At 39.6% G+C, this 15,501-nt stretch overlaps 1 protein-coding gene across 7 annotated transcripts in view; it reads left to right on the top strand.

Moving 5' to 3' along the window:
- The window catches only part of LOC128743995 (dual 3',5'-cyclic-AMP and -GMP phosphodiesterase 11), a 221,272-nt gene that overhangs the window by 167,860 nt on the left and 37,911 nt on the right, over nt 1-15,501 (top strand). For all 7 annotated transcript variants that reach the window (XM_053840725.1, XM_053840724.1, XM_053840721.1 and 4 more), the window contains 3 exons: nt 2,678-3,215; nt 11,974-12,205; nt 12,277-12,419. In XM_053840725.1, coding sequence (XP_053696700.1) covers nt 2,716-3,215; nt 11,974-12,205; nt 12,277-12,419 — 875 coding nt within the window. In that variant the 5' untranslated portion in view covers nt 2,678-2,715. The remainder of the gene's footprint in view (nt 1-2,677; nt 3,216-11,973; nt 12,206-12,276; nt 12,420-15,501) is intronic.

Below are 15,501 nucleotides of genomic sequence, written 5' to 3'. Positions count from 1 at the left end.
AGTAGAATATAGCTAACAATATTATCAGTTTACCTACACCAACTGTGTATACCTACAAGAGTAGTTTAAGCAAACATTGTATCGCTTTACCCAGGTAGTCTGAAGCAAACATTGTATCGTTTGACACAGGTAGTCTTAAGCAAACAATGTATCGCTTTACCTATCACCTTTTGTATACCAGCAGCAAAGAACCTTAAGCTCCTATAAAAACTGTAAAATTGCTTTGGCTAATTTAGTTCGAAAACAGACACTGAGGAAGCCTGCAAGTCGTAGGCGAAATACGTATCTGTCATTGAATAAAATACACATAGTAGAATTAAATTGGATAAGTTTTCTTATTTTTATTTTTAGACAATACATTTGTTTTATAAACAGTTTTATTATGGTTTTATAGCTAGCTATACGTAGTTTTTGACTTGTATCATCTTGATATTGCGTAACACCGTGATAAAACCTTTATAAAATTCAAATAAAACCAAGCGGCTTTAGAATTATTAGGCCAAGAATAGTGTCACTTTGAAAAGCAGGCATCAGTGAAAGAAATAAAATTCGTAATGGCTACTGTGAAGCGAGAGCACCGAACAGAAGTGATAAATCGATCAACTGAATAAAAATAGAGTCACTAGAAAGGACTGACTCCCGGCATCACTTTACAAAAATGGCAAAACCCCGCTAGCAACGGCACTTCATTGGATAATTTCAAGGATTTGGAAGGGGAAGAAACTACCGGAGGAGTGGCTGGAAGGTGTGGTTTGTCCGATCTGCAAAAAGGGCGACCGGCTCAATTACTGCAGTTACCGCGGCATTACGCTGGTCAACGCCACCTGCAAGATGCTTTCTCAGATTTTGTTACGCCGTCTATCCTCAATAGCTAGAGAACTTGTAGGGCAGTATCAGGCAGACTTTATGGGCCTGTTCTACTACGGATTCCGAGAAATCCTTAAGAAATGTCGGGAGTACAACGTACCTACGAATCTTATTTTCGTGGATTTCAGGGCAGCATACGATACAGTCGAGCGCGAATAGCTATGAAGTCTCTAGTCCCTTCGAATCGCAAGCAACCTCGACATCAATACTAGAAACCTTGGAACGGCAAAGGCAATCTACGCCAGACTTAACACGGAGGCTAGGAGAATTGCGTTCCAAATCGATGCGTCGAAAACCAAGTAAATGGTAGTAAGAGACTCCAGAGAAAACAACGATCGCCTCCCATGGACAGTGACTATTGACGATGATGAACTTGGTGGTTGATGAGTTCATAACTTGCGATTTCTGGCCACCGTCGGCAATAATACGAGTAAGCAGATTCACCGACCTATTCGAGCTGTAAGTCGAGCTTACTTTTGCCTCCGCAAATCGTTTCGATAAAGGTGCATACGCCACCGCACAAGGCTGACGATGTAAAAAACGCTTACCAGGAATAGAAAGACCCAATGTGCTGGATGGCTCGACCAGATTAAAACCGAGTTCCGTGTGTCGAGACGTTCAACGAATTGGCGATGAGTAGCCCAGGACCGCTTATACTGGTGAGACATGCTTGACACGGCAAGAGCCACCCCGAATCTATGCTGCTAGAAGTCAAGTCAGCCGTTGCTATTGGCCAGAATCGCAAAAAAAAAAAGAAACTCTGCAAGGGCAGTCTTTAAGGGATAGAAATCAGAAATCTGGTAGAAATCTGGGTTTTTGTTCACAATTCGCTATATATTAGTGTTTAGTTCAATTGAAACATATACTAACCGGTAGTCTGGCTTGACATGCTTCTTCCGTTTCGATTTTGCTCTTTTGACTACTGCACTTCAGTCAACATGAATTTGAAAAAATGATATATGGGGTATTTGTAGAATTAGTTATTATCTACAATATTGTTGAAGTAAGCATTGCTATGTCTTTTGTATTTAAAGCTTTATACGGCTGCAACGGCTACCCCGTTGGTAGCAAAAAGAGCAAAAAAGCCTCACAAACACAAACAGCATTGCAGCTCTACAGCGGTGTAAATGTTAAAGATAAAACCTTACTTTCTTCAGCAATATTGTAGATAATTACTAGATCTACAAATGCCCCATACTCCACTTTTCCAAATTCTGTTTGGGTGAGATGCAGTAATCAAAAGAGCAAAATCGAAACCAAAAGAGCATGCCTGCCGGTGGTAAAACGGAATCAAATTTGCAAATGCAACCTTCTCTGTGGCTTATTAACAACAGATAACCTTTCCACAAAACTAATTGTTGTTTATTTTCCTAAATTTGGTTATGGTTTCCGATGTTAACTACCTTGTAGCTATCTGAACTATTTCGTTTATTTTGTCAAATCCATTGTGCTAAACTGAGTTCGCACTGAAAATAATAAATCAACTTTATTTTTACCCGTGCGACATTTACCCATAACGTAGTACATATATGTGGTGTTCGCTCATTAACTAAAATTTTTTCATCAACGGTAAATTCTGCATTGTACAGTGGAAACTTGTGGCGAGTGTAATCCCTATAATGATATGTCCAGTTATGCAAAGCATTCTGCTAGATTAAAATAGAATTGTTACTAGTTTGTATTCTTTGCTAAGGGCAAATACTTGAATTACTAATTATCTCCATGCATGTCGTTCTACATTTGTATAATCTGCTAACCAATTGAATTTAAAACTAATGCGCAAACATTCGAATCTGTTCCTCCGTTTCAGGCCTGCACTTGCGCAGTATAGAGGAGCCTCAGAGCAGAATGCCCGCCGAGCAGGGGGGCACAGTGGGACTCGATACATCGTTGGGCTCTCGTTCTGGTGTCCCCCTGCCGTTACAGCTACAGCCAGCTTCCTCACAGCAAACCGGCCCGAACAGCACCGGTTCCGGTAGTTTGAACCATCACCAGTTGGGATTGAACAACCACCATCATCCCCATCACCACCTGCACAATCATCATCAACATCTTCATCATCTGGGCAACAGCGGCAGTGGTGGCAGCCTGGGAGGAACTGCCTCGGCGACCGGTACCGGCGCTAGCTATGACGCCGAATTCGCTCGGATGGAAGCCTGGCTGGATGAAAATCCAGAGTTTGTGCAGGATTATTTCATACGAAAGGCCACCCGAAACATGGTTGACGGATGGTTGGTTTCGCATGCAACACCGGGCACGGCCGGTGGAAGCATAGACTCGCCGACTCACGGTACGGGAACGCAGCCCTGTTCCTCCCGGGCAGGCTCCGGGGCAACCACTCCTGTAAGGTAGGTGTCACTGTGTTTAGTCAACGAAAATTGAAAATTGAAATGAATATATTATTAAAGTGTTAATTGCCATCTGAAATTGCTTTATCATGATGAAGACGTTCTTGGTTTATAAGTGGAAACATTATTATTTTTCTAATTATATCCTGATTTGTTTGAAGAGCTTCACTCATTCGTCGTGTTCCAACAGGTCGTAAATTTCAAGCAAAGCCCATTCATGTATGGAGTGAGCACTAATTAGTCACCTGTGATTAACCTATAGCCTATGCTTTAGTTCGTATATTACGCAATTGTATACACATCAGAGTATATCATAATAGATCTATAAATATGTAATGACCTCATTAAACAAAAACCTTTTTGCGAATATATATTTCAAGTTCAACATGACTTGATTATGCAGCCTGATAGTGGTTATATTCTTAGTACCAGTATATTGCATCGTAGTTCTAGTACTGCAATTGTTACTGTATACAACACGATTTCAAAAATTATAAACCTAATGAATAAGTTCTAACCGCGAATGCAACGCTTTTCCTCGATTTGCAAAAATTTAAATGTGAAAATTTTAATAATATGCACGCATGCATAGCTCAGGAAACCCTAATTATTTTCTACCTACCGCACAGCAGTTTGCTGATAGATAAAATAAATCCGCAATTCATCACTCCACAACAGGACATAATCCACACCAGCTGTCAGACAGGAAGCAGCGGATGGGTTGCGCTCGGTGGGTTCGTTTCAACCCATGCATTATGCAATCCTATATCCGGCGGCAAACCAGAGAAATTACCGAAATGGTAATCACTAGTCTGCCTCTGCACGGAAGACCGGTCTCTATCGGTCGATTCCATCGTTTGAATGGTCAAGCGGAGCCCATTATAATACATGTTATTGTCCCTCGTACGTTCAACATAATCGAGCATCATTAGGACTGGACAATAATAACCGACCGTAACATGTTTGCCATCATCATGCCTGCTGATTTCAAATATCGTAGGCTCTTTTAACGCCGGTCGAGAACGAAGGATTTCATTTTCTATTTTATTCACCAATTATTTCCGCCTGCATGACTCTTAAAGTGTCCATTGAGTAACTGCGGAACACCGACAAGAGATAATTTATCTGCACAGGTACACGTGAATGGAAGTCATTCGGATTCCGAACTATTTCAAAAAAAAGCTGGTGAAGGATCTCGTAAAACGAGAATTCAACAGCAGAAATCACCCATTTCGTTCCATCCTTAAGCCTGTTTCAGACTATGATCTACATCAGGTTGAGTTATTTTATGGTCCACTTCACATTCATAACATGCATAACAGTATTAAAGGATAAAAGCTATGACATATGAGAGATTAAATAATAATCCAACCCAATGAATGGCAAAAACCAACTTCTGAATTTAAACATGTGAAAAAACGACTGGGAGTAGATTGCCTAATAGAGAAGTAAATGATGTTCTCAACACTGCTGTGTTCAGGCTGGGGCACGTGCCTCACCTTCTCGGTAAAATTTAATTTCAGTAACCCAGAGGTCCGCAGTTTCAAGTCCAATGTCCAATTCTAGTTTAATTTATAAGCTAATCTAAGCTAAATTTCAAGTTCAAACTTAACTCTAATGTCATGCATTTGAAGCCGTTAAACGTTCAAACTTCCGTTTATTGTTGGTAATCAACGACTCGACAAGAAAACGTAACCATATTTCCTTTGAAAAAGGCCAAAGCTGAGGGCCGAAACGTCAGACGTCGTTTTAAGTTAAATAATGGTGGAAAATTCCAAAAAAAACATTTTTTTTTCTTGTATGTTAATTTCTAACCTTTTAGCTATAAAATGTTTATGATAACATTTTTTGTTGTTCCTGAGTTAGGGCTGAAACAATCGATTTGCTGAATTTTCACCTAATTGAATAATACATATTTCTCGAACTAAAAAATAAAACAACAACAAAATGTTCTTAGCATATTTACAGATAGATTACGGATAGTTTCCGGCTGCTTTCCTGAAAAACTAGCAAAAAAGAAAATAAGGCAGAAGAAAAGAAACAGAAAAAGCACGAAGGAAATGTGACAAAAACTGGCGAAACGCGTTTGAGAAAAAAAAGGCAAGATAGTAAAGAGTAAACGAGATATGAAAAGAGAAAAAAATGTAAAAGACGAAAACAGGAGAGAAGCAGGAGAGGGAAAACCAAGCAAAAAACAGGATATTGAACAGAAAAAGATGAAGAATGGAAGAGAAAAGCAGAAAAACGAAAGAAACAAGGAAGAATCCTAGCGAAAACGAAAAAAACTACAGAGAAAATGAAACTGCACAGAAAAAAAGAAAAACCAGAGCAAGAGAATGGAGGAACAAGTACAGAAAAAAAGAAAACAGGATTTCATTTCTGAAATCAAAATGGAAGGAAAAAGTAGAAACTAGCCAAAAGGGAGAAAAGAAGAAAACAAGGGAGAAACTGGAAAGGGAAAATGAATTTAAAAAAACAGGATATTGGAGAGAAAAAGATGAAGAATAGAAGAGGAATGCAAGATGGATTATCGATAGATCTGCGATAGTTTTCTGCTGCTCTCCTGAAAAACCAGACGTCGTTTTAAGTTAAATAATGGTGGAAAATTCCAAAAAAAACATTTTTTTTCTTGTATGTTAATTTCTAACCTTTTAGCTATAAAATGTTTATGATAACATTTTTTGTTGTTCCTGAGTTAGGGCTGAAACAATCGATTTGCTGAATTTTCACCTAATTGAATAATACATATTTCTCGAACTAAAGAATAAAACAACAACAAAATGTTCTTAGCATATTTACAGATAGATTACGGATAGTTTCCGGCTGCTTTCCTGAAAAACTAGCAAAAAAGAAAATAAGGCAGAAGAAAACAAACGGAAAAAGCACGAAGGGAAATGTCCAAAAGGCCAAAACTGAAGAAACGCGTTTGAAAGAAAAAAAGGCAAGATGGTAAAGAGTAAACAGGATATGAAAAGAGAAAAAAAAATGTAAAAGAAGAAAACAGAAGAGAAGCAGGAGAGGGAAAACGAAGCAAAAACAGGAGATTGGATGGAAAAACATGAAGATTGGAAGCGAATAGAAGATAAACGAGAGAAAAGGGGGAAGAATCCTTTCGAAAACGACAAAAAATGACAGAGAAAATGAGGGAAACTGAACGAAAAAGAGACAAAAAGGAGGCAGAAACACGAAGAAACGAGAAGAAAAAAATGAAAACTGACAAGGAACAAAACAGAACGTGAATGAAGAGATGGGAAAGCAGGACATAATACGAAAAAGAACGGAGCAGGCGAACAAAAAACGAAGCAAACGAGCGACGGGCGAAGGAAAAATGGAATAGAAAAAGAAGTAAAAAGCGAAAAAAGACGAAAACCGGACCAAAACAGCAATTGAAATGTTCTAGAAAATAATAAATTACAAGGCAGGAAAAGAAAAGAAACAGACCTGAAAACGTGGCTAACGGAAGAAGAAAGAGGAAAAACGGAACGGAGGAAATTTAGAATTTAAGAAAAGGGAGAAAAACGGGATAGGACAAGAAGAGTGAAGGAACAGAGAAAGAAAAAATAACGGACAGATAAAAGGAAAAATGATACAAGAAAGCAAATAAGGAGCAAAAAATAAGAGAAACCAAAAGGAAAAAGAAGAACAATGAAAGAGTTGATAAGAAAATCTAAAGAACAAACAAGAAAAACCAGAAAAGCGGTCAAATAAGATATAAAAGAATAAATATGGCACAAAAACGAGAGAAAGAACAGAAAAAGGATAAAAGAAAAACAGGAAAAGTGGACTAAAGGTAAAGGTAAAACGGAAAAAAGGCAAAAAACGGGAGATAAAAAATTGAAGCCCGAAAGGGAAAAAAGAGAACCAAAAACAGTAAAGACGGAAAACTGGACATCAGAAAAACTACACAGCTGAACACGAAGGAATGGAAAGGAGATAAATACAAAGACTGGAAACGACAAAAAGGGCAAAAGTGAACAGAAAAGACTGAAAACGGGAAAGAAAATACCAAAAAACGAATGATAAGCAGAAAGAAAAACAAGATTCCAAGTAAGAAAAAGTAGCACACACACGAAGAGAAATGGATCAAAGAAACAGGAAGTTTTCTGGGACAGAAAAAGTGGAAAAAGAAAGAAAAAAAGGAGAAAAGGAAAGAAAGTGAAAACAAAAACTAAGAAAAGGAGAAACCCTTGTAACAATTCCAAAGCCGGTTGGTTTTCTTTGAATTTTGTAAAGGGCTTATTATGGTATTAATCATTACCTCAGGGTTCTCACGGTATTCCATAATACCGAGATTATACAAGTCAAAAACTACTGGTAGCTAGCTATAAAACCACAATAAAACTGTTAAAAACGCAAATTTAATGTGGTTGCTTGTATTACCACGATAAAACTAGTTGACTGAGTCACATGTTTTTTAAATCAAAATTGATCTTACTGGGGTTACTTGTCAAACCGCAATAAATCTGTTAGTTTTATAGAGCTACTAGCTGACCCGACAAACTTCGTATTGCCACAAATTAAACTGTGTTGTACATAAATCGTGAATCTCGGATGACCTTTGTCACAATCTCGAGTTTTGCAAGTTTCTGAGGAGCTCAACCTTAGATGATTCATTTTGGCAGTTACGTAACTATGAAAGCATGGGTAGTTTAATATACAAATTTGGAATTTTTCCTCACAGTAAAATAAAAAAACACCCCTTCAGGGCCCCTGTCCCCTTTAAAAGGGTGGCTCCCATACAAATTAAATACAAATTTCCTCATAACTCGAGAAATAATCAAGCAAATGGAAGCAAATTTGGCATCTGGGGATTTTGGGAGGCAGAATTTTTTTTATGGTGAATAAGGCTCCTTCCCCCCGTTTTGAGGGGGGCTCCCATACAAATGAAAATCAAATTTCCTCATAACTCGAGAAGTAATCTAACAAGTGGAATCAAATTTGGCGTGTGGGGGTTTTAGGAGGCAGAATTTTTTTCTATGGTGAATAAGCACCATTCCTCTCTTTAGAAGGGGGGCTCCCATACAAATGAAATACAAATTTCCTCATAACTCGAGAATAATCAAGCAAATGTACCATTTCGCGAAAAACCTTTTCGTGGAGAGTACCATTTCGATCCTCGGGGTGATCCACTCCTTATTTGCTCTCGCTCGTTCGGAACCTACTGAAGGAAAGTAATAGAGGTCAGTAGACCAAGACCAGGACAGAGGTGATTTCTGCACGGTGCTGCAGATAGGTTTTGGTGGTCTTGTTATTGACATTATGTTTTACGAAAGAGTTCAAAATTTCTCAAGCTCGATTAAATTTTGAGTAACGAAAAAATGTTTGTTTTATTTGTATGAGAGTTCTAATCCCCCTTTCACAAGGGTAGGGGTGGGGGTCTCGAACCATCTTAAAATAAATTCATGCCTCCAAAATCCCCCACACGCCCAATTTGCTCCCATTTGCTTGATCACTTCTCGAGTTATGAGGAAATTTGTATTTCATTTGTATGTGAGCCCCCCTTCTTGGAGAGGGGAAGGGTCTCAATACACCATAGAAAAAAATTCTGCCTCCAAAGCCCCCCCCCCCTCCCACATGCCAAATTTGGTTCCATTTGCTTGATAAGTTCTCGAATTATGAGGAAACTTGTATTTCATTTGTATGGGAAACCCCCTCCCTCCTCTTAAAGGAAGGAGGGGTCCTAATTCCCCATAGAAAAAATTTTCGCATCCAAAAACCCCCTCATGCTAAATTTGGTTCCAGTAGCTTGATTACTTCTCGAGTTATGAAGAAATTTGTGTTTGTATCGTTTGGGCAGGGGTCTCTAACCATCATAAGAACCTTCCCCAGCCCCAAAAACCTCTACATGCAAAAATCCGATCGGTTCAGTAGTTTTCGATTCTATAAGGAACATACCGACAGACAGACAGACAGAAATCCATTTTGATGGGTTCCGACACGAATGCACTAACAAGTGTAAACAACAAGGACAACAATTTTTATAGGTATAGATTGAAACCGTAACACCCTGATCAACCAGATTTATTGCTGCTATTATTAAGAATATTTGAGCTCAGTACTGAAATTCTTTTTTATGCGAGGCCATGTTGCCATATTTTAGTATTTTGTCTCCTCCTCGCAAAACAAAATAATCAAAAAAAGTCTGTCTCAGGAAGCATCTAAAATGACTTCGCTAGAAATTGCGGTTGACTAACTGAATATTTATTTTGTTAGAACAACTAGTTTTCAAAAATAGCGACATTTTGTTGGCGTGTTGATTTGACCTACCTATCACCAATACGCACGATAAAATTTAATGCGCGTTTGCTGCACAACTACGGAGAGTACTGAAAATTTATTATTTATTCTATCGAATATTTTATTATGGGCGGGATGGTCTAACGGGAAGGCATTAACTTTTCTGTTCATGAATGTTTTTTCAACTTAACAAAGTTACATGATTGATTTAGCTTTTTATCAGAGCAAGCTGTATGCTTTATAGCTTTGTAGCGAAAAACATTGTTGCTTTCAACAGAGCCTGATAAGACTATTTGAGCTTATAACCTCTTCTAAAGAGTTGGCCACTTGGTCGGAAGGCAGTTTTATAGCAATCATCAAAATGTTCTAATAATCTAGTGGAACTCGCAGGTTTATTAGCAGTTTTATGACATTGGTCATGAAAACCACTAGAGGCACGAGATAAAACTTTGACTTGTTACAATAACTGAAAAAACGGGACTGGAACTAAGAAAAAACGGAACAGAAAAGTGGCAAAACGTGTTAGAGTATAAGACAACAAATGTCAATTTTAATTTGAAGTAATCCTTCGTGTCAAATTTGTTGTCCAATGTCACGTTCAATTTCAAGTTCAATTGCAAGGCCAACGTTAAGCCCAATTTTAATGTTTAGTTCCATTTTAAGTATAATTTAAAATCTGATTGCAAGTCCAGTTTCAACTATAATTTTATATGTAGTTCCAAGTCTAATCTCAAGTCCAATATAAATACAATTTATAAGTTAAATTTCGATCTTAATTTCAAGTCAAATTTCAATTTGAAATAAAAGCTTCAAAAAAAAATTTTGTGAAAAGTTACACAGCATCTAAATTCTAAAAAATCTCTAAAGGAACAACCCAGTAGTGTATTTTGAAGATGCGATACCCTTGAAAACCTGCTCAATTTGTAAGCCCAGCGAACGCAACAGATACCGTTTCACCGAAAAAGTCAACAAGTTTTAAGTTATAAAAATGAACGGTGACTAACTCAAACAATAATAATAGATTTGCCATCCAACGCCTCAGTGGGTAAAATCGACCGAAAAAACGAAACTTTTTGTTGCCGCTGTTTTTAAGGGGTAAAAAGTGACTAAAAAGAGTAGCCCATTTTGCCCCATTATCCCCTATTTTCTAATAGTTTTGAATGAATCATACACAAACTCTCTCTAATTTGAGATTCTATGGTCAGAAAAGAAAAAGAATGCTAGGGAAAAGGTATGTGAACAATTTTGTTTTAATGCATGATAATCTAGCAGTCTGTTTTGCCCTATTTTACTCTAGGTTTTTGTACCACAAGCAAAATGCCAATTCAATACTTTTACCCTAGAATTTCAAAAAAGGATGCTTGTAGGGAAGGTTGAAAAAGTCAGAAGATTGAACAGTGATCAAAATTTTCACAAAAATGTCGTGTAAGGGATTGTTTTGCCTTGTTTACCCTACGGTTTTACTGAAATTGATAAGAAAGGCATGCCTTTTTGAAAACCTCAGGTAAAAGTATCGAATTGGCATTTTACCTGTAGTACCTAGTACAGAAACCTTGAGTAAAATTGGGCAAAACACACTTGTAGATTATGTTGCATTAAAATAAAATTGTTCATAGACCTTTTTTCCCAACATTCTTCTTCTTTCCTTACCACAGAATCTCAAATTAGAGAGAGTTTGTACACAATTTTTTCAAAACTCTTAGAAAATAGGGGTGAATGGGGCAAAATGGGCTACTTCTCGTCATTTCCACGCGTTGAGACCATCATCAATCGGTTTTTCGTGATTTTTTACATAAGAAAAGTCACTTTTTACTCCTTAAAAACAGCGGCAACAAAAAGTTCCGTTATTTCGGTCGATGCTGCCCACTGTGCAACGGTTACTTCGCTTTACCAGTCCAAAATATTCTTCTGCAAGATCAGGTACCCCACCTTTGGATTATGTCTGGACACGCTTGTGGTTACCAATCATATTTCCGATAGCTGCTGATTTCATAATTCGCAGTACTGACATATACATTGGCTTTAGAATATCGTGTTGTCTTTCCGTAATTGAATGTCAAACCATTTAGAGAATTTCATTGCAACTGACAGCTTCGATGTTCGACTGCATCAGTAATCCGATTATAATGGAAAAACAATAAGAATGGGTTTATTTAAATCCTTATTTAAAATCTATGTTTTTGAACCGAGGCGGCGGAGGCGTTTTCCGACAGGATATTACATTCCATGTCAATTTATTCTAATCATGAAATTATAATCAAATTGAAATTATGTATCGAACCTACACGGTCGAACGCGTCAGCGGTAATCGTACTCAAGCTGTCTGGACCAGAAACCGATCCTCATCAATTAATCAAACATTTGTTCAATTGCATCATTTAGCGTAATTGAATTTACAGAAACGACCCCAACTGCAATCGCAAAGCGTAACATTAAACCGACCAACACAAACCCCTAATCCATTCGATGCGCTCTAAACTTAATTACACCGTTCCTTTCCGTTTTGTCTGTTTTTCTGCAGGAAAATCTCCGCTCACGAGTTTGAGCGCGGCGGTTTGCTGAAACCCATCGTGAACACAATCGACGGGACGCCTACGTTCCTCAGTATCGGCCTGCAGAACGAGAATTTCCAGTGTGGCTCTGGTCTCAATCAGAACGGTGTCGCGGGTGGACCCAGCAGTAGCCAGCGACCTCAGCGACTATCGCGGAACGAGCTGCGGCAACTGGACGAGAAGGAATTAATTTTCGAACTGGTAAGGGCACTTTCTAATTCAATTGATGGTGATCCGTCGTCGCTAATCCATACCCTGCTTGCTCATGATAGGTGAAGGATATCTGCAACGATCTGGACGTACGTTCTTTGTGCCACAAAATTCTACAAAATGTGTCAATTCTTCTCAATGCGGACCGGGGATCTCTTTTTCTGGTGCAAGGCAAAAGTACCTGTGGCAGTGATAATACCAAAAAGTAAGTATCTCGTTTGGTTTTTATTTCGTTTCGGTTACCATTCATCAAAGCCACAACTTTCGTCATAATTTATAGTCGTGCCAGTAGTAGTGGCACACACGCAGTGGGAGCGCGCTGAATGTATTTCACTCAACTTGAAAAATGTACACCGCAGAGTTTTCGCATATTTTTTTTTTTTTGAGCATGAGTGATTGTTGATCGGAGAAAACGAAGCCCGTAACTGCGAGCTCCGCCGGCTGGCACCTGTCCCAGCTGACGGCATACGCAGCAGACTTTATGATAGCCGCCGTCGTATACTACATAATTTACGCGATGCTTCATCAAAAGTTGGCATGCAAAATTCACTCCATCAACACGTGACAGTTCTGCGCACGGCACACGTTTGCTGGTCGCACGCGATACAGTCGTTCTTGGTTTAGAACAGGATAGAGGTGATTTCAACCTAATGTGGTAATTCAGCTTCTGGAAAGTAACCACGAATGGTGTCTGGGTGTCTTTTTTGTGCCAAGCCGCCTTTTCATGCCAAATTTGAAAATATATCCCAATTGAGACGAAGCTTTCGAAATAATATATGAATCTTGTAGCTTGAATATCAGTGAGAAATCAGAAGTCAAAAGTCCCACCAAGAACGTTGTTGCTTAGGTCCAAAAAAAAACATAAAAGCATTTCAGAGCATACAGTTTGTCTTGCGCCAAGCCGCAAAGGTCACTAATTTTTGAAAAACGATAGCATTTCTTGGCTTGTAGATGACATGAGTCAGCTTCAGATCTTAAACGTAAAAATTTTTTGCACCGATTCTAGTTGTTGTTTAGATTATTCGTGTATAGCAGAAAGAGAAACGGACCAAAATGGCTAGCTGGTGGAACTCCAGTGGAAAATAAATGGTGAAACCTTTTCTATCTTCACGGACATATTCCGTACTGTTAGTTGTGAACCCAGCCAAGAGTGTAAACTATACCTATTCAAGCTCCAACTTTCACCTACCCTCGGGCTTCTTTATGCCAAGAGGGGTTAAGCTCTGTGGTTGTCATTCACATTTTTTTTGGTGTTACGTCTGCTCCGGTTGTGTTTAGTTGTGATGATTCATGAGGCTCCTCGTTATATTACAGCAGTGGTGCCCAGGCACACGCGTGGTGCGGGCCAAATCAGATCTATCCATGAGTCAGCGGGCCGCAATGACCTCTGGTCATTCTTGCGCATAACAAAATCGAAAATAAGCGGCTGCAAAAACCGATTTTTAAGAATATCCACAAGATTTAAACTGGAAAGCAATCAGATCTGCAATATGCACGAAGTATTACGACTGAACTGAGTGACCCTTGTTTCATCAAAAGAAATATTCATAAGTCCGCCATCCCTCAAATTAGTCCGCGGGTTGCACGAATTGTTACGAAGGGCCGCACTTTGGCCGTCACTGTATTACAGGTTCCAAGAACCACGGCTTTTTGGATACTGTCCAAATTTCTTTGCAGTTCCAGTTCTTCCAGGGAACGTTGTAGTCTACAGGGCACTACTGCGGTGGCTGAGATAATCACCGGAACTATACGTACGTCCTAAGGGTGCCACATCTGCTTTAGCTCCTCGGCCACGTCGTGGTACTTCGTTATTTTGGCCGAGAATGTTGACTGGACATTGCGATCCAGCAGTACAGCGATGTCTATGAGGGTAATGTTCTCCCTCTTTTTGCCGTAGATCACAACGTCGGGACGATTGGCACGTATAAGGACGTCCGTAATAATCTCACGATCCCAGTACAACTTTTGCAGCTATTTTCCAGAGCCGGGTTGGGCAGGTACTTATAGCAGGGTACGTAACAGTTTACCAAGCTGTGCTTCAAGGCGAGCTGTTGGTGCACAATCTTGGCAACCGCATTGTGGCGTTCAAGATAAGTCGTTTCGGCACTTTCGACAACGGTCTTCTATATCTTTGTACAATATGTACCTGCGGTAGTTCTTCGTCATAATAACCCGATCCTGATGGCTACCGTGAAGACTTCCGTCTCCGAAAAGAGATCACCTCGCACCCACCATGCATTCGATGCCACTTTGTCTACATGCGCTTGATCTAATTGATGGGGGTGCGTCCCATGATAGTTCCTTTGCTTTTCACGTTTCGACCTTTTCTGGTACGGTTTTCAGGTCGCAATTCAACTGGTAATGCTCCTGCACCAGATGCAGGGCGCTGAATCCGTGGTCTGCTTCACAGACAGTGCGGTAGACAACATGACGAGTTTGACTATCTATGAAATATCTCCGTAAGTGCTGGATGTGGGATACGCAAGCGCTTGGATGTCAGTGACACCTTTTCCTCCTTCCATGCGTGGTAAGGTAACTCTTTCGACTGCCGATCTTGGGTGGAGCGAACTGTGCTTGTTTAGCGATACTCGCAAGGCACAGTGAGCCGGGTTGGCTCTTGCAGTATCAAGAATTCCTCTCCACTGTGCTCGGTCCTGGGCTACTGGTCGCTAATTCGTTGAACGTCTCGACACACGTAAGTCAGTTTAAATCTGGTCGAGCCATATAGCACGTTGGATCCCTCTCTTGTTGTGTTTGACTTTATAAACCTTCAGCGTGTTGCTGAATTGACAAAAGGGAATTTCTAAAACATTGCGCAAAACACAAAAATCTCAACTAAAGTGCAATACACATTTTAAACTTTTATTGGCTCACTGTGTGCCATCTTGCCTCATTGGCCTGAACCATTATCTCCTACTCTAACCTCTTCTATGACTTAAGCTAGCGTTTACAAAGATGTCATTTTTCTTTACTCACGGTGCCTCCTTCTCTCGATGAACGGTCTCGCTATACTCCAGTTCTCCCGGTGACGTGATCTCGGCTATTGATCTTTCTAATGCTGCATATTAAGGCGCTTCACTAGGCAGGCGTCCCTGCGTAGCTACTCAGCCCAAGTATCGATTCTTATTTCGTATTTATTGTGCCAGTGATTGGCAACCAATTCCTCCTGCGGTCAGCGGCCTGCTGTTTACTTTCGGCAAGGACGGTGAATACAATCTGTTTGCTTTCACGTAAAGATGGTGTCCTCAGTCTATCTTGGCTCCAGACACAGACGGTATCCTACGTCG

This window comes from Sabethes cyaneus, chromosome 3 (assembly GCF_943734655.1).
Source record: "Sabethes cyaneus chromosome 3, idSabCyanKW18_F2, whole genome shotgun sequence".
NCBI classification, from domain to species: domain Eukaryota; kingdom Metazoa; phylum Arthropoda; class Insecta; order Diptera; family Culicidae; genus Sabethes; species Sabethes cyaneus.
The sequence above is the reverse complement of the archived record's forward strand: the minus strand, read 5'-3'. Positions and strand labels throughout refer to the sequence as shown.